We start from the raw sequence: 21,695 nt of genomic DNA, 5'->3' as shown, positions 1-21,695 counted from the left end.
ATAAATTTTTTGCAGCTATATAAAAGAGTCTATGTATAAGATGGGCTTTTGCCATTTTAAACATGATTTTTTATAATTAAAAAAAATAAAGATCAAACTATACGTGATTCATAATGTAGCTGATTATTATGCCTATGCCAATAATTTTGGTCTTCAACACGCTTTTTATTCATCAGGAACAGGTGGGGAACGTCCTAATGATTGAAAAGTAACATGTGCACCTTAGCACTGTTGAGATGTATTTCTGATGCACTGACAAATACAGGGGCAAACAGAAAGTGTGCAAAATCCTATTTGTCTGACTAGATAGAGGCAACAGTGTCTGGAAAAGGGCAAAATTGTGCTTCTGTGAGAATTGACTTTACTGAACTCTAAGCTGGGATGAGCTTATAGAGACTTCAAGGGAAGGCAAGTAGCATGGCAGTAACAAGTAGTTAACACTGAGTAGAAAACTGACACAGAGCCAACTGAAAGCTGAGTGAGGCTGGCAGCAAGTCATCACAGTCCTGACTGGGATTATGCAGCTTGCGCTACTGCAAACAAAGCAATGACCTCAACTGCAGGAAGAGACAGACAGTGTTGAAGACAATAAAAGAACGAGGGAGGAATCAAAACATTGCTGGAAAAATGACTTTAAACAATCTAAATGATGCTCAATGGACCTATAAAAAAACCCCACACAGCTATGTATTATTTCAGATCAACTAAATGAAGGTCAATTCCTGTTTTACAGCATTATTTTTTATACAAAAATCAAATCTTCATTTATACTGCAAGTATTCTGGACCTGTTATATTAAATTTTTCTCATTCAAACAAAAATTTTTTAAAAAAGCAATAAAACATCGAAGCACATCAGGTCTAAGAATTCGAGCTGTCACAGCACTTGATCCATCCTGGAAATGAGGGTTTCCATGAGAAGCACATTTACTGAGGGAAGAACTAGACAACTTTCAGAATTGGAGGTTGGCAGGTGAATCGATACAAACAGAAATATAGTTTCTTAAAACAATTTAGTTGCCTATGAGAGCTTAACAAAGAACGTATCAGAAGTCAAGCTGAATTAGCTAACAGATTTTGTTCTGGTGGAAGTAAAGGAGGTGAGACTTCAGGGGACCAGCGATATTCTTAGAAATATATTACTCAAATATCTTCAGAATAGACTACAATCCTAAACATTAAAAAAAAAAAATCACAGGTACTTCCTCTAAGAAGCTTACTGGAAATGTAAAGGAAAAAACAAGAAAGTATCAACATTCAAATCACTGATTGAAATGCTAATATTGCTAACTGATGATGTATGATATTGCACCTTCTTTTTGGAAACAGCAAGTTGGAGATTAAAAAAAAAAAAATTTTTTTTTTTTTCCACAACAGAATCAAAAAATCCGGTTCATGGAGTGAGAAATCTGTTACACTTTTTTTCTTAAGTGACCCACTTGGGACCACCAGCGAAGAGAAGGTGACAGCTGCCTGAAGCAAAGGAAGAAGGCTTTTCTCATTCCATTCACTGGGAGGGAAGGGATGGAGTATTCAATGCTTATCATTGATGCACCCTTAGCAATCAGTGTGCAACAGCAAACACAAGGGAAAAAACCAGTGTACAGTACTAGTGCTGTTTAAATAACACACCAGATTATACATTGCAGCATAATTAAAACTACACACACATTCTTGGTACATGCTGGTATATAGGATCTCATACACACATTAGCTACCATGCCCTCACACAAGTAGTTGCGCACACTCTCTCCCACACACAGATACATTTATCACCAACAGTCATACGCTGCATTCATTTCCACTCACAGTTTCTGAAGGCTCTATATAAGGTAGATTGCTATATCATCTGGAGCTACCACTTTTTATAAAAGCACATGCTAAAAGATCACGTCCACTGTAATCTTGCAGCAACACTCGGAATGATCACACAAAAACCAGGGAATGTTAGTGCACACACAAAATTAAGCTAAAGAAAAAGTCTTTGGAGTTCCAATCACACGGTTAGTATAACAATCCCATAATTGTGAAGACTAATTGTAAGCTTTTATAGTTGATTAAGTCACACAGTGCAAAGAAAGGTCCATTGACCCTTTTGGTAAAGGGAGGGCTGGAAGCCACACAGATTAAGTTCAATGGATAGTTCGTATATACATGTGATGAGGAACACCCAAACTAAATTTGTGCTCTTAGGTTGGTCATTCTGAATCCCGATGCACTTCTGAAGCATCAGCTCGGCAGATTGGGCAAGTACGATTTGCCTAAAACACAAAAGAGAAAACTTGTCTGAACTGTGATTTACACAATGTAACATGTGAAAAGCAATGAGCTATTATTTACTTCCCATATAGTTTTTACATTCTTTATTCCTTTAAAGAAGTACAAAGCAATCATTTAATCTCTCTTTTTAAAAAATACACCACAAACTCAAAGACTTAGCAGCTGATGAATGATTTTTTTTTATAGGTCTGTTTCAACATATAGACAAGATTACCTATCACCAGTTTAGACAGATTTAATAACTAGCTTAAAATGACCTCTCAACAAATGGCACCACCATTTTCTGAGTTGCCAAAGCCACAAAACTAAGTATCACCTGCTCTCTTACTTTCTGAACCACATTATTCATCAAATACTCCCATCCGTACATTATAATAGCTCCCAAATCAGTCCTCTTCTTTTCATCCAGTTGCCAGTATTCCTTCTCTGTCTAGCCCAGAACATCACCATTCCATCTCAGAAATCTCTCTCCTTTTCCATTCTCCAAATGGCGGTCAGTCATCTTGATAAAACACAATTTCAGTCACAGCCTTCCACATCATTTCCAGGATCAAGTCCACACTCCCTCACACGCAATGTGATTTCACAATAAGCCAGTCACTGGCCGAATCTTTGAACATCTCTTCTCTTGCCACTCTTGCTAATCAGCCATATGCAATCTGCTGTTTTCTGATCAGTGTCTGTTCCTACACCGCAGGGCTGTGCATATATAATACTATCTTCTAAAAAGTTAAGACTCTCTGCCTTCAGGATTCGGCTTGAGCTAAACTGGGCACCCTTACTCTGTGCTCACACAGAGGACTGATTCTATTTTAACTCATCTTTCTTCCTCACCAAATTGTGACCTTCTAACCCAGTGGTACTATTTCCTAATCAGAATACTCTTAAAAAAATAATAAAGTTGACTATTTTTAAATTATTTTACCGCATATTTTTATTCTATTATAAAATATAGAATTTGTGTCCTTTGGGTATTTCATATCTACAAAAGAGAAAATGATCAGAATTAAATAAAAGCACTAGTGGTTCATTTCCCATGTAAATCTCTGACAAAGGAGGTCCAGTGAGGTCCCCTTCTAAACTCTCACAGGAAACTGGCCCAGCAAGTTCAGGCCTCATCCCTATACACCACTAGAAAGGACAGATAACCCATTTTCAAGTTTTGCACAATCACTCCCACATTTATGACTCTAGTTAATTTTTACTGGCCTTTTATCTTCATTTGCAGAAATCACTGAATATTTTGTCTCCTTACCCATCCTCCACCAAACAATGGACTTATTTTACATAAAACTATGGTCAATAACAAAGAAAATTCAGTGTTACTCTCTTCACCGATGCCATCACTTTACCTTAAGCCATTTGTCGACACACTTGGCATGGAACTCGTGGTTACAGGGTAAAACTCTAAGTAGCTGCCTTGACTCAAAATCACACATGCATACTACACACCTAAAAAAAGCAAAAAAGATCATTTAACCATAAATCCAAGTGGTTGTCTGCTTTATGACTAATGAAGCCTAGATAAAACCATTTACCATCTCACTTTTCAAACCGTCATTTAAAGTTTACGACAAAATAATCTATCAATATCCTGAAAAAAATCATGATATTAAGACATTTAGAGTGCTTTGCTTTACTGAGAGATCATCAAGAACACTGGTTAGGGGTGCCTGGGTGGCTCAGTTGTTAAGCATCTGCCTTCAGCTCAGGTCATGATCCCGGGGTCCTGGGATCGAGCCCCACATCGGGCTCCCTGCTCAGCGGGAAGCCTGCTTCTCCCTCTCCCACTCCGCCTGCTTGTGTTCCCTCTCTGTCTCTGTCAAATAAATAAATAAAATCTTTAAAAAAAAAAAAAAAAAAAAAAAAAAAAGAACACTGGTTAAACATCCAAGCTGTCTTAATACTGAAGACACTATTAATATTCAACAAAATGGTGTTGAAACAATCAGACCTCTATATACAAAAGAATGAAGTTGGACCCCTACCTCACATGATATATGAAAATTAACTGAAAAGTGGAACAATGGCCTAAATTAAGAGTTAAAAACTATTAAATTCCTAGAAGAAAACATAGGGGTAAATCTTCATGACCTTGGAATAAGCAATGGTTTAGCAGAAATGACACCAAAAGCACAAGAAACAAAAAAAGTAGATAAATTGAACATAAAAAAAAATTGTGCTTCAAAAGACACCAGCAAGAAAGTGCAAAAACAACTTACAAAATGGGAGGTGTTTTTGAAAATCATATCTCATAAGGGAACCACTTGTATGTGTAACATATAAATAACCTCTACAACTCAATAATAAAAAGACAACCCAATTTAAAAATGGACAAAGGATATTAACAGACATTTCTCCAAAGAAGATACATAGGTGGCCAGTAAGTACAGTAAAATAGTTCAACATCATTAGCCATCTGGGAAATGGAGATAAAACCTTAATTAGATACAACCTCACTCCCACTAGAACAGCTAGAATCAAAAGAAATAATAATAAGCACTGGAGAGGATGTAGAGAAACTTTACATATTGCTGGTGGGAATGTAAAATGGTGTATCCACTTTGGAAAAAACTGGAAGTTCTCAAAAGGTTAAACAAAGTTGGGGCACCTGGCTGGCTCATCAGAAGAGCATGTAACTCTTGACCTCAGGGTTGTAAGTTCGAGCCCCCATGCTGGATGTAGAGACTATTTAAATAAATGAATAAATAAAAACTTAAAAAAAAGGTTAAACAAAGCTACCATATGATCTATTTAGACACCCAAGAGAAATGAAAACATATATCCACAGAAAAATTCTGTACACAAATGTTCACGACATTATTATTACTACTAGTCAAAACATGGAAACAACCTAAATGTCCATCAACTGAGGAAGGCATAAGCAATATTTGGTTATCGATACAACGGAATATTATTTGGCCATAAAAAGGAAGAAGTACTGATAGAAGCAACATGATGGACCTTGAACACATTATGCTAAGTTAAAGAAGCCATACATAAAAGAGCATATATTGTATGATCTCATTCATGTTAAATGTACAGGACAGGCAAATCTACAGAGATAAAAAAGTAAATTAGTGGGAGGCTATACTGGACTGCATAGGGGTGGGGGAAAATGGGAAGTGGCTGCTAGTGGGCAAGGTGTTTCTTTTTGGGGTGAAGAAATGGTGTACATTTGAATTTGAAGATGGCTGCAAAACTCTCTGAATATACTAAAAACCACTGAATTGTACACTTTACATGTGAATTAGGTCCCAGTAAAGCTGTTACTGAAGATACCATAATAAGCAGAATATTTGCGTAAAAACCTCAACCTGTACATGTACGAGACTCTTCAATCTTACATAAAATATTCTAAAGTTTGAAATAGAAACCATAAAACTTCTAGGCAACCTAAAAATCCAGAACAGGACTGTCGAACAGAACTTTCTGAGATAGAAATGTTCTACATCTAACACAGCATCATTAGTGAGTGTAATAAAGAAACTTAACTTTTTATTTAATTTAAACAGCCCCACATAACTAGTGGCTATCTTACCAAACAGCACAGGCCTGGAGTATGCAATAGACACTACTTATCTTTATCAAGTTACCCTTGACTCTCAAGCTTTATTTTATAAAGGTAGAAAAAGAAATTTCAGAGTGATGTAGGAAAGATATACTTACAAAGTCTGTTCTGACTGGTGGTTGTTAGGATTGAACCGATAAGAAGGAAGCTGTTCGATATCTGCTTTAGTCAGTCCTCGAGGCTTAGCCTCTCCCAGTCGCTCTGCCAGGTTTAACAGGGCCTAGAGAGGGAAAAAGGAGACAATTTTCATCTCTCTTTAAATTTTTTTTTTTAAAGATTTTATTTATTTATTTGACAGAGATACAGTGAGAGAGGGAACACAAGCAGGAGGAGTGTGAGAGGGAGAAACAGGTTTCCCAATGAGCAGGGAGACCGATGTGGGGCTCGATCCCAGGACCCTGGGACCATGACCTGAGCCTAAGGCAGACGCTTAACGACTGAGCCACCCAGGCGCCCCTAAATTTTTTTTTTAAGGATTTTATTCATTTGCGAGAGAGAGAGCACGCACAGGCAGGGGGAGAAACAGGCCCCCCACTGAGCAAGGAGCTCGATGTGGGACTCGATCCCAGGACCGTGGGATCATGACCTGAGCCGAAGGCAGATGCTCAACCAACTGAGCCACCCAGGTGTCCCTCTCTTTAAATTTTCTATTTCAATAATCAAAAAACCCCTAAAAGCAAACAAACAAAAGAAAAACTCAACCTTATCTTTATTATGGAAAATTTTAAATATATACAATACTAGAAAAACAGTATAATGAATTTCCACATGCCTATAACCCAGGCTCAACAATTCATGACTAATTTCATGGAGTACTATCCACTCCTAAAACCCCAGATTATTTTGAAACAAAGCTAAAACATTTTATTTAATTGGTAAAATAGTTCTGTGTGTATCTTTAAAACAACCTGTCTACCTCAGCACGTCTGACATTTGGGGCTGGACAAAATTTTACTGTGGGAGGGCTGTCCTTGTACATCGTAGGATGTTTAGCAGCATCCCTGGCCTCTAGCTCCTGGATGCCAATAACCCCCTACCCCCCGTTGTAACAGCCAACAATGTCTCTAGATGTTGCTAAATAGCCTCTGGGAAATAAAACCGTCCCCAAGTTGAGAACCACCCTTCTAAAAAATAAAAGATGTTTTAAAAGAATATAACCACAATAACATCATCACACCTAAAAAATTAACAATTCCTTAAATGTCAAATGCCTCTGATGGTTTCAATTATTTTCAAAAACTTTTTTTTTTTTTTAAGATTTATTTTTTTGTCAGAGAGTGAGAGAAAAACAGAAAGCGCACAAGTAGGGAAAGTACAGAGGGAGAGGGAAAAGCAGGCTCCCCACTGAGCAAGGAGCCCCATGCAGGACTCGATCCCAGAACCCTGGGATTATGACCTGAGCCAAAGGCAGATGCTTAACCGACTGAGCCACCCAGGCATCCCTCAAAGGAGTTAATTATTTGGGTCTGGACTGAGAAGACTAGGCCAGAGTTTATCATTAATAAAGTCTAGGTTGGAGGGACGCCTAGGTGGTTCAGTCGGTTAAGCACCTGCCTTTGACCCAGGTCATGATCTCGGGGTCCTGGGATCGAGTCCCGCATGGGGCTCCTTGCTCAGTGGGGAGAGCCTGCTTCTCCCTCTGCCTGCCTTTCTCTCTCTGACAAATAAATAAAAATATTTAAAAAAAGTAGTTTGTTCAAATCAGGATCCAAATAAACCCATATATTACCATTGCTTGGTATGTCTCTAGTATCTTTTTTTACTCTTATCTGTTGAACAAATCAGGTCAATGGCTTGCTTGTATAAATTCCCAGTCTGAATTTTGCTGACTGAACCTACCTACCCTGAGACTTGTGTTTTCTTGTCCCTTGTACTTCCTATAAATTGGTAGCTTTGACGATTTCCATAAAGCTCATCATGTCTACCTGTTACGTTAGCAGCCACTAATGGAACACTGCTTAGGTCCATTAGTCCATTAAAGATGGCAAAATGGTAATATTCTATCACTTTCTTATTTATTAGATGAAATATTACTATACTGAGCCACTGTCCCTTATCAAACTGTACTCAGTAGCCTAATTTAAATAGAAAATGCAGGAAAAGACCAGTGAGTTACTTACTTTTTGAAGTTATCACTAAGAAATCATGGATTTTAAAACCGTTATGCTTCCATTATGCTGTTATTATGCTTATTGGTTTTATGCCAGTACCTCCTTTCTCCCAGTTTTCAACGGCTCTAATTACTCATTTGCTTTATCCTACAATCTGGCAGCCCTTCGTATGCTGCTTTCCCCTATTTTTTTAGGCAGCCGCGGGGTTAAGAAAATGGCTAATAATGAAATGATGATGGACAATGAGAGAAACAGAATCAATTTCCCAAAACCTCAATAATTAATGATATGATAGTTGTGTCTTAATATGATGACCCCACAATGTTGTTTTTGGTACAGCTTATTTGGAGAATTGGGTCATCTAAATAAATTGCTCCCCCTTTACCACGCACACTTCTAAGTCCCTCTAAAATGGTAAATGGTAATTTGTTAAATTTAATTGATGCCAATTACAATTAGCAGATAAAATTTAGGATATAGCTGATGTAAATCTTTTATACCTATATTATATATACTATAGGACACTGTGGTCATTAAAAACAACTTGTAACAATTATATTCAATAAAGTATGTTCATTAAGTCCTTACTGGATGGAGGCTATAATGATAATCAAGCCTTCAATGAATTTATATGATCTAGCAACAAGACAAACTAAAGTCAGGACATGATTAATATGCATAGTTTTATAAGAACTTTACACAAAAAGGAGGGAGGGAATCGTTGAGATCTGGGAATGGACTATAAATGCCTTTCACAGAGGTAGTATTTTTAGCTAGGTCTTAAAAGACGGTTACATTTCCAAATGTAGAGGAGGGGGAAAGTTCTTAGGCAGAAGGACAAGGGTAATAAAGGCACTTGGGAAAGAATGCAGAGGATAAAAAAAAAAAAAAAAAAAAGAATGCAGAGGATAGATTCAAAACCAGAAAAGCAAGAGTCTTGACTGGATTAAAGTATGGCTGCAAAAGATCAAACATATTTAACCCAAAGTACAGTTTATAAAGGTATTCCAATGCCAAATAAAAAATATTTTTCTTTCTTTCCTTTTTTTAAAGATTTTATTATTTGTGTGAGAGAGAGAGAAAGAGAGAAAGAGCACGCACAAGCAGGAGTAATGGCAGGCAGACAGAGAAGGAGGCCCACCACCGAGCAAGGAGCCCGACGTGGGACTCGATCCCAGACCTGAGCCGAAGGTAGCCACTTAACCGACTAAGCCACTCAGGCGTCCCAAAATATTTTTCTTATGTTGTGATGGTATCACTGTTTTTTCCACTGATGGGTAAATAATCTATTTAAGAAGAGCTGTCCTCTTCAGCAACATTACTTGTGACTTAATTTTAGTACAGAATACCTAAAGAATAACCAACTTCTTTGCATGAAATTGAAGTCATGCAAGTGTAGAAACAAAACCAGGAAATTATTACAGCCCCTTTCTCGCTCTAGAAATCTGGAACTGGAATCCAAAGGGCAGTGTGGTGTGATTATATAGGTAGAGGGAAAATGATGTAATACCATTTTGAAAACTATAGAATATAGTATTTGGCCTGATCTCTTCCACATGTGTTAAAATAAAACCAAAGGTGCTTTAAGATTATGTGTGTAAGCTTCTCTTCTCTGTCCCTAGGTTCTATTCACACTGTATAAATAGAGACTGAGTAAGGCTGGGGTGAGAAAGGTAACTAGCAGTATAAAAAAAAGTCATATCGTCACTCACATTCAACAATACAAAGTTATCTTCCAACCCCTGAACTGCACCTCCCATTCCTAACCTCAAATAATATATTATATAAATAATATAATTACATAAATATATAAAATATAAGCTACCTGACTTGCTGTCTTCTTTCATTCTGCCTTCTTCATGAACTATTGCAATCTTTTTTGCAGAGCATCTTCTTTTGCAAGCCCCCTATGCACACCCGACACTACCACAAACCATTCAGCAATGAATACCTGATTCTAGTATTAAGTCTCTCAACTTAAACCATATTTAAAAATTTTAAGAATAAAAAAGAAAAAAGTCTCTCAAGATCTACTCTTTTATATTTACAGTTCCCGTAGTTCAGAATCACATGGTTCTATAATTTGCTCAACCTATTAAATAAGTTTTCCTTCCACTAATGTCTAACCATTCCCATCTATTCCTTCTTGCTACTAATAGAGTTTTGTAGAGTCTGATGCCATGAGAACCAAAACATTTAGCAGCTCTTTCCTCCCACAATAGTCAAAATTATGTCTCTAGCGGGGCACACATACTCAACAACAGCCAGTTGAGATTTTCAATCAACTCTCTATTTTCTCCCTTTCACTTAAGCCACCAACTACGTATCATGCCTCAAGAATATCCAGCCTTCCCTACCTCAATCTCATGCATGAAGCAGCTTTTCCATCCTTTAGGAACCAGCTCAAACACAATCTTTTCAGAACACCCAATCATAATTAACTGTTTTCTCATTATATTCTCTCACAGGAACTGTATGTAATTCTAATACAGCACCAAGCCTATCTTGTTATCATAGCTATATGGTACATGTAGAAATATCCTAAGGATACGGACCACTTTTTTGATATATTTGTATTGTGAAACATACAAAGGATTTATCAAATGCATGTTTAATTAGGTGAATGAGTGAATGAGTAGAACAATACTTCTTACACATATAACACTACCCAAACAAACTCACAGTTCACCGACTAACCTCATAATTTTCTACTTCTCCATCTTCCACGTCCAATTCAAAGCTGAAAGTTGGGCCCACTGCAGGTGGCACTGGGAGCATTGATCTGCAGTGAAAACAACCAACACTAGCATTCATACACTGGTACATTACTTCAAAGAACAGTTTGGGAAGAATAAGGTTAATGCTAAAAGAATAAAGAATGGTCAGTGTTAATCAGTGGCAACTCTTTAAAGAAAAGGACTTTACTAGCGATAAAAACTGACATTAAAAAAATACAATTCACAATAGCATAAAAAAATGAAACATCAGGGATTAATTTAACAAAACACACGCAAGACCTGTATAATTAAAAACTAAAAATACTACCAGGAAAAATTTTTTAAAAATTAACAAATAGAGAAATATACTGTTAAGCAGACTAGAAGATATCAATTCTCTTCCAAAACTGATCTATAAATTTCATGCAACCCCTACTAAGATCCCAGCAAACTCTATTTTAGTAGAAACCAATCTGCTGATTTTAAACTTTACATGGATCATGTAAGACTTTAAATAATCTTAAGAACCAAGTTCTGATACCATCTGATTTTAAGACTTATAATACAGCTAAAATTATCAAAATAGTGTGGTATAGGAACATGGCCCTCTGTATAAAGACATTTCCTAGTCTTCTTAGAAGGTAATTACAGATTTGAGACTGAATTCTGGCCAGTGGGAAGTAGGCAGGAGTAATACATGCAACTTCTATGAAAGTATCCTTGAGAGGAGGCAGGTAGGCAGAGAGATCCATTTTCATTTTTGTTAGTTGGAGTGTAGATATAATGGCTAGAACCCAAGGAGCCAACTTCAATCATGTAGAGAAAGCCATAAAATTTTGAACATGGTAGAACCATTCCTTAATTATGGGGCTAACATCCCTGAACTGCCTACTTCTGAACTCATTACATGAGAGAAATTCAAAACTATCATGTGTAACCCTTGGGCATTTGTTACAAACTTAATCCTAACAGTATTTCTAAGGCACAGAAATGATTTCTCTATCCCTCTTTCCTTGGGAAAGCAGCAACATCAAAAGCTGGATATTCGGGGCACCTGGGTGGCTCAGGTCATGATCCCAGGGTTCTGGGATCAAGCCCCACGTCGGGCTCCCTGCTCGGCGGGGAGTCTGCTTCTCCCTCGCTCTTTGCCCCTCCCTGCTGCGTGCATGTGCGCACTCTCTCGCTCTCTCTCAAATAATAAAATCTTAAAAAAAAAAAAAAAAGCTGGATATTCAAAGGTGACTAGTGATCACAGCTGTAAGAGAGGCAAAAATTGTAAACTTTTCTACCTTTTGATTTATTTTTTAACCTTTTGACCTATTTTCTGGCTCACAAATTTCTTCCTCTCCCACTTCTCCCTTGTTCTTGGCTCTTCTCTTTATTTCACCCTTACATAGTTCCCCAGCCCCACCCCTTAACATTAAATAAAAACAAATCTCTAACACACCCTAAATCATACATCACATAGAAGATATTCATAAAAGAAAGAGAATGTCAAGGGTATCAAAATTCAGAATTCACTAAAATGAGAAAAACAGAACTTACAATACATATGGTAGTAAGCTGGGATGATAAGGGGGAGGTGGTATTGGCTGCTGGGATCGATATCTACTACGTCCTGTGAGCCTCCGAGGCATAAATGGAGGATAAGGCTGTAGGAGAAAAATGTTAAAACAATTTAAGATCATTCTACATTTGTAACTATTTATTCTGTCGAATGGTCTCTCTTCCTAAAAAACCTACAAAATTCCTTACTATTTAAGTAACATTTGGTATTTATTAAATGTTAGCATAAATACAACAACTGGTTTAAAACATACACTTAGGTGTATTTTTTAGTGGTTGGGGCACCTGGGTGGCTCAGTCAGTTTGGCATCTGACTCTTGATCTCGGCTGGGGTCATGATTTCAGGGATCAAGTCCCACATCAGGCTCCAAGCTTAGCGTGGAGTCTACTTGTCCCTCTCCCTCTGCTCGCGCCGCCGCCCCCCCCCCCCGCCCCCGGCTTTCTCTTTCTCTCTAGAAATAAATAAAATCTTTAAAAAAAGAAAATACACTTAGGTGTATATTTATTTATTTATTTATTTTAAAGATTTTATTTATTTATTTGACAGAGACAGACACAGAGAGAGAGGGAACATAAGCAGGGGGAGCGGGAGAGGGAAAAGCAGACTTCCCGCCGAGCAGGGAGCCCGATGTGGGGCTCGATCCCAGGACCCTGAGACCATGACCTGAGCCAAAGGCAGACACTTAACGACTGAGCCACCCAGGCACTCTTAGGTGTATTTTTAAATACAATTTTCCAACCAAATGCTTTCAAGAATACATTTAAAATTCTAAATATGTAGAGTTATATAGAAACAACTCAAAACAAGTAAGTTATCAGAGCAAGTAATAGATTAATAACCATGAATGAAAACTTACTACTCCGAAGGACACCTCCTGATGCAAAGGATCATGGGTTAAGAACTGCAAAGGAGCTGATGGAGGTAATGTTGGGGCATGGGCTGATGGAGGGTAAGTAAAACCTCCTACTGGAAGATGCTCTCCTAAGAGTTCCACTTCATTTTCTATCCTTTGCAGAGGCTGAGGGAGGAAAAAAGCAAACTAATATATTAATATACTACCAGTGTTTAGACTATGTTTTAGAATAAAAATTAACCCCCCCCAAAAACACCTTTAAGGTCATGTATTTCTTGATGTTTACACCAATCTAAATTTATACATGTGGACATACAGACTATAGTAAAATCTTCCTATCTTTAATTGGATTTCAGTAAGAAAATCTCTGAAACAGGTCATTAAAACATTTCCGCTATCCATTCAAAGATAACATTTTACTATTTGAAATTTCTCTTAAAAAGGAGACTGAAAGTATATGAAAGTTAAAATTGCTTTTTAGTCATGATACACTGACCTACTCATAAAATTTTTTCAGACACTTAATTTTTAGTATATGAAATTGAGCAGGTGTATATTTATAAATCAGAACCAGGGCTAAATGGGATAAGATAGAGCAGGCATGATGCTATATTAGAAAGCTTATGAGCTTCGGCATTAGACAGATTTGCTGTTGTCACTAATCAGCCATGTGACTTTTATATAAATAACTTAATATGAACCTCAATATTATCTAGAGGACTCACAGGTTCATTGCCTACTCCAAAAGCATGCTATGAACACTGAGACAATGTACAAAAGCAAAGCACATAGCATGTTTCTTCTTGACAATAGTTTTACTGAGATATAATTCACATACTATAAAAAAATCACCCTGCAAAAGGATACAATTCAGTAGATTTTAGTAGATTCACAGGACCTGTGTGAACATCACCACTATTTAATTCCAGAGCCCCCCACCTCCAACCCGTGCCCATTAGCAGTCCACTACCCCATTTTTCCAGTCCTGCCCAAGCCCTGGACAATCGCCAATCTACCTTCCATTTCTACAAATTTGCCTATTTAGGACATTTCATCAGTATGTGTCATTTGTATCTGGCTTCTGTCACTTAGCATAATGCTTTCAAAGCTCATCCATCTTGTAGTTTGTGTATCAGTATTTCATTCCTTTTTATAGTTGAAAAATGATTCACTGCATCAGTTGATGGACATTTGAACTCTTTCCACTTTTTGCTGTTAGGAATAATGCTGCTATGAACATTTATGTACATATTTTTGGGTATCCGTTTCTCTTAGGAACATGTATTCTTCAAAGTTAGTCTGACTTCCTCCTGAAGTTAGACAATATCAACACACTGTTCACTATTCAAACAAAATTTCACTTTAGTTTGGGAGCTTATATATGCTTGAGAGAAATCCCAACTGCTGACACTATGACAACACAAGTGAACCTAAGTTCTGATTTGGCTATGTGACTGGACCTTTTAAAGGATTCCAAACTCAAATATAAGTGATAGCAAAATTTTGTTTTAACCTTGAATTCTCAGGTACTGGAAGCTAAGGAACATCCTGGCATCAATCCTGCCCTGATTCTAATAGAAGATTTTCTTGTAGAAGTAGTTATAACTTTTTGGATTAGCCAAACTTCTGTCCTAATTGGCTTCTATAGTTGTCAGAAGAGTATCCATGTTAAGTTCATCTCTACCTGAAACCCAGCATGGTGTATAAATCCTTAGTAAAGGATGGTTAGGTTCTGCTAGAATACATGGTCAAGTTCCTTTCACAGGATGGAAATCTTCTCCCTTAACCATTCCATATGTTCTCTTTCCTGTTCTTCCTGAATGACAGTTCAGCTGTTTAACTTAGCCTGTCCAAAAAACATCTGGGCCTCCTTCCTGTGCCCTCCCTTCCACTTCTACAGTGCTTATACCTCCTCTAACCCAATATGCCTCTCAGCTAAATTCCAGTCCCAAGACAGAATTAACTATGTTAATAGATGATCTCATCTTTTCATCAGAATATAGTAGAAAAACAGGACTTCAAAAAAACCCAGAAAACAAAGAAAAAAACAACTGAGGCTCAGAAATTTACTCTCCTTGCCTAAATCAATGTAATTATTATAGCAAGTATAAACAATTTTATAATACTTTCATTTTCCACGATTTCAGAAATACATAAAAGGAAAAAACAGAACTGAATTTTTCTTCAGACTTACTTCCTGAAAGATTGCAGATATGAAGGAACAAATTTAAATTATACAAAAGAACTAGAAAAATTTAAGCAACCAAGATAATTTTAGGTAAAGATGTTTATATTAATTTGTATGTCTGTGAATTCCCTAATTCTTTTAAGAACCAGAAGAATGCCTAAATTATAGTTTTTAAATGGTAACAAATTACATGTACTAAATTAATCTGTCTCTTAGGTCTACACATTCTCTGAAAATTAAAGACATAAGAGGAGATACCTACCGATCGTGATTGCTGTGTTTGGAAAGGGACAAACTGGCCTGGTGGTGGCAAATGAGGAGGATGATGGGGAGAAAGGTGAGGAGGATGTAAAAGAAATGGGTCACTAGAAATAAGGGGTGGGAACGCAGCATATGGTACTGGTAAGTGCTGAACTGAACATGCTTGAAGCATCTGTAAAAGAAATCGTTATTTGTTGTTTAATGTTTCAATATATAACTAGTAATAATAATTTTTAAAAAATCTATCACTGAGATTGAAATGTCATTGCCATATCCCGCTCAAAATCATACCAAAGTGTCTTAATGACCTACATTAACAATGAAATAGTAGTGTATTTTTGCATCTATCAGTAAAATACTGGTAACTAGTAATTATTCTGCATTTTATATAGTTCTGACACATCAGTCAAAACACCTAACTTCCTCTTTAGCTTTTTGACACCTATGAAATGGGGTGAAAAGTGCTGCATAGAAGAGGAAGCTCCTTCTACTTGACTGAAGAAGCAGATATTACTGCTTTCCCTTCCTCTCCTTTTCAATCTTACAAAAATTTTATAGAATTTTGATATTTATTAAGAGCCCAACTCACTAAGTGCCTTTTATGTTTTGTCTCTCAATATTTTAGTCTGCTAATTCAGCACACTGATTCCATAATCCATTATTGAGAAACCAAGGTTGGGATAAATGAATACATTAAACTAGTGTTGGTATTTGTGTGTTCCTTTTAATCTCACATTCAAATAAGGATATTAGGATTATATTTAGTTTCAGCAAAGTGCTTTACTTTGAAGACCTTAGACAAGTCATTTAAATTCTCTGGATTTCAGCGACCTCATTTGTGAAATAAGGAGGTTGGATTGGGGGTTGGTGGATTAAAGGATAAAACGTAAGCTTAGGAGTCAGAAGGAAGTGGGTGTGAATCACTGCTCTCTCATACTAATTATCTCTGTGACATTAAGCAAGTCATTTTCAATTTCATCATCTAGTTAAGACCAAGCACTCAAAGTGCCTGCTAAAATCCAGTAAGTGCTTAGACTATTATTGTTGATCACTAAAGCCTGTGAGACTAACTTACTAACTAGTTCAATATCCTATGTTAGTACCTTAAACCCAGCCTTTATCAAGGTTTAATTATAAACAGTGTTGATACATGCTTTGTCTTCAGGATATTCAAATATGTATAATTTAATTTGAAAATATACCAAGTTTTAAAGTTAATTTTATTAAACTGTTACAAGTATGCTTTGAGATTGCTGTTGCAATAAAATTGCCTTTTTTTACTTGAAAATGAAAAGCATTTTTACAAAGAGCACTCTTCAATTCTGTTTGCTTACAGAACACACTTAGCCATTCTAAGGGGACTGCAGACTTACTGGAGGAGGCACACTACAGACAGGGAGGTGCTGTCCACTGAAAACCACAGAGCATCCTGGGACCTGTTGTGTACTGCAAGCAGGGATGTGCTGGCCTGTGCAGAGTGGGATCCCATGTGGTGCCACTGTTGTTACTGTGTAAGAAACAGGGACAGTGCCCTGATGGAGCTATTAGGAAAGAAAAACAGAACCTTAGAACTTCAGCTGTTTGAATAAAAAATCAACTATTAAAAATTAAAATCTGGGCCGTTATTGATTCCCCTCTCATCTGCACAGAGTTTCACAATGTACTTCTCCAATAGTTTCAACCAGAATATTCTTTGTCATTGTACAGGACATCTGTTTCAAGGAAAGTATATGAAACCCACAGAACGGAGACTCAACTTGACCCTCAAAAAGACTTGAAAAGTCCAGGAGAATAATAAACTGCTGTATTAACTCTTCTAGTCTGCTTTATAGAGAAAACTTTTCTGAAGAAACTTGGAAACATGAAAGCTGTATCTTCTAATACCTAGCCACATCCAACAGGAAATTTTTTTTTTTAATTTAAATCCAACCAGTAAAACAATGTAAAGTAGAATAAAGAAAGTTAAATAATTTCCTTCTCTCTTGGCCAGTCTGATTCCTATCCTACCTGAGGCAAACAATGTTAATAACATAATCCTTCAACATCTTTCTCCATGAGCATATGAATATATACAAACAGATTACCCACAAATTGTCATGTTTTTTTTTCCCTTAACATAAGTGGTATTACCTTGCAAATTACTTTCTTCAATTAGTATTGCAGATATCTCTTCAAGGGCGTTAAAGTCAATTCATTCTTTTTGATACTAGCCAAATATTTCAAGTACACTCAACACAGTCCTATCACTAATATACTAATGGGATATTCAAGTTGTTTTCACTCTTTCACCAATGCAAACACAACTGTAAAAAAATATCATTGAATATATATCCTTACATACTAGTAGTTTCATTTATTTAAGAGGGATTCAGGGTAGAAGGGTGAATTTTACATTTTCGCAAAAGGCTGAGTAAGCCACAATCCTAACAGTAACAATAGGGCCCATTTCCCAGCACCTCCAATCAAAGTAGATGTACTTGTAAAATTTATGCTCCTAATGAATGAAAAAAAATATGCTCCTAAACTTTCTAATACTTTTATTTTTTACATTTAATTTATACTCCAACTAAAATCTATTTTTGCTTATAGTGTGAAGTAGTGTTCTAATTTTTTCTTGCAATACTTGTTCCATTTATTAAGACATCCTTTTCCCCTCTAAATGGAAATAGCACCTTTTTCCACTCAATAACTTCCCACTTATACTTTGTGCCAAATTCGTGCTGTTTTAGTTATCTTTTTTTAAGATTTTATTTATTTATTTGACAGAAAGAGACACAGCGAGAGAGAGAACACAAGCTGGGGGGGGGGGGGGGGAGAGGGAGAAGCAGGCTTCCTGCTGAGCAGGAGGCTCGATCCGGGGACCCTGGGATCATGACCTGAGCCGAAGGCAGACGCTTAACGACTGAGCCACCCAGGCTCCCTGCTGCTTTAGTTATCTTACTAGAAATTAGGATGTAGGAAGACAAATTCTTCTTATTGCCATACTTTTTCATTTTATTTTTTGGCCATTTTCACATGCTTATTCTTACGTAAATAAACTCAAATTTTATCCCCTTTCAAAACCCACTGGTGTCTTGATTTTTATTAATCTAACTATATTAAAGGTTACGTTACTTTACAAAGGACACGTAATTTTATATTAAGGTTTTTCATTGGAATATTATGCCACATGTTCAATACTATAGTACTGTCCTTCAAGAAATTACTTTTCTTCATAAAGATCTTATATTACTCTTATATAATTTATTCCTTAAAGTTCTTTAGTAAGTTTGTAGGTTCTATTATATTGTCAACAGGTTATTTTTCTCCATATCAAATTGGTTAGTGCTAGTTTTATTTACATATCTTGAATCTAACAATCTTACCCAACTTCATTCTAGATTTTTAAAAAAATCTTTCCTATGTACGTGTACAACTCTATCTGCTAAGATTCAACACAATTATTTACTTTTCTTGTCTTTTTGCTTTAGTGATAAAGAACCTTCAAAAATGATGTTCATAGCCACTCATAATCTGATTTTCATGGAAATGTTTACTGAATTTCTTTTTCTGTTCCCGTTCAGTCTTTTCCCTGAAATAATACTGCTAATACTTTTTTCCAGGGAGTGGCTTGCTTTTTCACTTTTAAAATACTGTCTTTGGATGAGCAGAAATTTTTTATTTTAATGAAATCTACTATGCTGCTGTTCCAGTAAGTGGCTATTTATATATCCTGTTTAAGAAATCTTTGCCAACCTTATGAAGACAGTATCTTTTACCTTTCACATTCAGATCTAGAACCCAACTTTATTTTGTGTATGATATCAAGTAGGAGTCAGGGTTCCAACTTATGTGCATGGATATCCAACTGTCACCATACCATTACTAAAAGACCTTCCTTGAATTCCTTAAAGCACCTTTGCAAAAAATTAAGTGACAAACATATGTTTAAGTCTATTTCTGACAATGAACACAATTCTTTAATTTAACAACAGTTCTCTGTATGGTTAGTGCTTTTCCCATGTCTTACTTAAGAAAGCCTTCCCTATTCTAAGGTCATGAAGCTATTGCTACATTACTTTCTTAAAAGCTTATAGTTTTGCCATTAACATTTACATCTTTAATATATCTGGAACTGATTTTTGTGAACGGTATGAGATAAAGGATCCAGTTTCATGTTTTCATTTGGATACCCAATTGTCCCAGCATCATTTATTAAAAATTCTGTCTTCTTCCAACTCATTTGAAGCCATTTATCATTAAAGTATTCATAAATGTGTGGGTTTATTTCTGGGCTTTATGTTCTATTTCATTAGCCCATTTAATTATTCTGGCATTAGAATCACCTGCATTAGAACAGGTTGCTGGGTCCCACACCCAGAGGTTCTGATCCAGTAAGTCTAGTGTATAGTCTGAGAACCTGCATTTCTAACAAATGTATAGGTGATGCTGCTGCTGCTGGCCAGATGATCTAGGACATACTCTGAGAACCACTTGGTCTTACCGACTAGACCACAGTGCCAGTCAGCCAACTATTTCTTAGAGAGCCAGAAAGTATTTTAGGCTTGTGGGCATCTTGATCTCTGCATAAGGCATCCATAGATGATAAATAAACAAAACATAGTTGCATTCCAAGAAACTACAAAAACAGCCAGCAGCAGCCTGCTTTCCCCCACTCTAAGATAATTCCAGGTCCCTTATAAAATGCCATAGAAATGACAGAATCAGCTTTTCAAATTACACCAAAAACTTCCTGGAAATTTACTTGAGATTATGCTATTTCTACATATTCCGAATGTCAGTTTTGACAACGGGCAGTTTTTACAAAAAGGCTTATAAGCCAAACCTTCAGTATTTAGATAGGTTTTCTTTAAACTGCCTTAACAAAGTTTTATAATCTTCTACATAGAAATCTTGAACTTCTTGGGCACCTGGGTGGCTCAGTCGTTAAGTGTCTGCCTTTGGCTCAGGTCATGATCCCGGGGTCCTGGGATCAAGCCCCACATCGGGCTCCCTGCTCAGCAGGGAGTCTGCTTCTCCCTCTCCCATTCCACCTGTTCCTGTTCCCTCTCTCGCTGTGTCTCTTCTGTCAAATAAATAAATAAAATCTTAAAAAAAAAAGAAATCTTGAACTTCTTTTATTAAGATTGCTTCATAACTTCCTTATATTATTTTGATTTTTTCAATGATACGTTTTTATTTGAATATTATAGAGAATTTCAAACATGCTCAACATTAGTATAATGAGCCCCCATATGCATCACGTAGCCTCCAAAACCATTAAACCACAGCCAATTCATTTCCATCAACTTCTCCCTTTCCTGTATTTTGTTGAAGCAAATCCCAGGAACCCATCCTTTAATATTTTAGTACATATTTCTGGAAGACACAAACACTTAACCACAATAGCATTATCAATCTCCCTTAAGAAAAAGATATTTAAAAATAATATTCTGTTCAAAATTCCAATTGCATCATCAGTATCCAATTTTCCATCAGAATCCAAAAATAGTTTACATACTGCAATTAATTGGAAGATCTCTAAGTTTCAACTGCCACTTGCATCTCCCCTCCTCACCCTCATCACCACAGCTTATCGGTTGAAAAAATCTGGGTTGTTTAGTGTAAATATATTTTTTTTTTTTTTTTTTTAAAGATTTTATTTATTTATTCATGACAGAGAGAGAGGCAGAGGGAGAAGCAGGCTCGAGCCTGATGCGGGACTCGATCCCAGGACTCTGGGATCATGACCTGAGCTGAAGGCAGACGCTTAACCATCTGAGCCACCCAGGTGCCCAGTGTAAATATATCTTTAAAAAAACTGTTTATTATGTTCGATTCTGGTATAGAAAAATACAACTGATTGTTGATAGGTTTTTGTAACTGATCAATCTGTTTAATTCTTAATTCTAATAGCTTATCTAAGATGGTTTGGGCTTTTCTATGCATATGATCATTTCATCTGCAAATACTGATGGTGTTATTTGTGCTTTTATTCTTAAACTCTTTTCCTTGCCTTCTGTCCTGGCTTATCCTCCATAACAATACTGGAAACAATTCATTTCCATTTCTATGGATTTATCTAATTCTATACATTTCATATAAATGTGGCCTTCTGTGACTGGCTTTCTTTACTTAGCATGTTTTCAAGGTTAATCCATGTAGTATA

General features: G+C 36.5%; 1 protein-coding gene across 8 annotated transcripts in view; it reads right to left on the bottom strand.

Moving 5' to 3' along the window:
- Window positions 1-2,020: 2,020 nt before the first annotated feature.
- Window positions 2,021-21,695, bottom strand: part of RNF38 (ring finger protein 38) — a 127,146-nt gene continuing 107,471 nt past the window's right edge. For all 8 annotated transcript variants that reach the window (XM_032396930.1, XM_032396932.1, XM_032396927.1 and 5 more), the window contains 8 exons: window positions 16,921-17,088; window positions 15,549-15,719; window positions 13,102-13,263; window positions 12,224-12,330; window positions 10,659-10,743; window positions 5,949-6,070; window positions 3,632-3,731; window positions 2,021-2,260 (listed from right to left, as the gene is read on the bottom strand). In XM_032396930.1, the coding sequence (XP_032252821.1) occupies window positions 2,198-2,260; window positions 3,632-3,731; window positions 5,949-6,070; window positions 10,659-10,743; window positions 12,224-12,330; window positions 13,102-13,263; window positions 15,549-15,719; window positions 16,921-17,088 (978 nt within the window). In that variant the 3' untranslated portion in view covers window positions 2,021-2,197. The remainder of the gene's footprint in view (window positions 2,261-3,631; window positions 3,732-5,948; window positions 6,071-10,658; window positions 10,744-12,223; window positions 12,331-13,101; window positions 13,264-15,548; window positions 15,720-16,920; window positions 17,089-21,695) is intronic.

Source organism: Phoca vitulina, unplaced genomic scaffold (assembly GCF_004348235.1).
Source record: "Phoca vitulina isolate PV1807 unplaced genomic scaffold, GSC_HSeal_1.0 scaffold94, whole genome shotgun sequence".
NCBI classification, from domain to species: Eukaryota; Metazoa; Chordata; class Mammalia; order Carnivora; family Phocidae; genus Phoca; species Phoca vitulina.
Note: the sequence above shows the minus strand (reverse complement) of the source record. Positions and strands in the feature narration are given on the sequence as shown.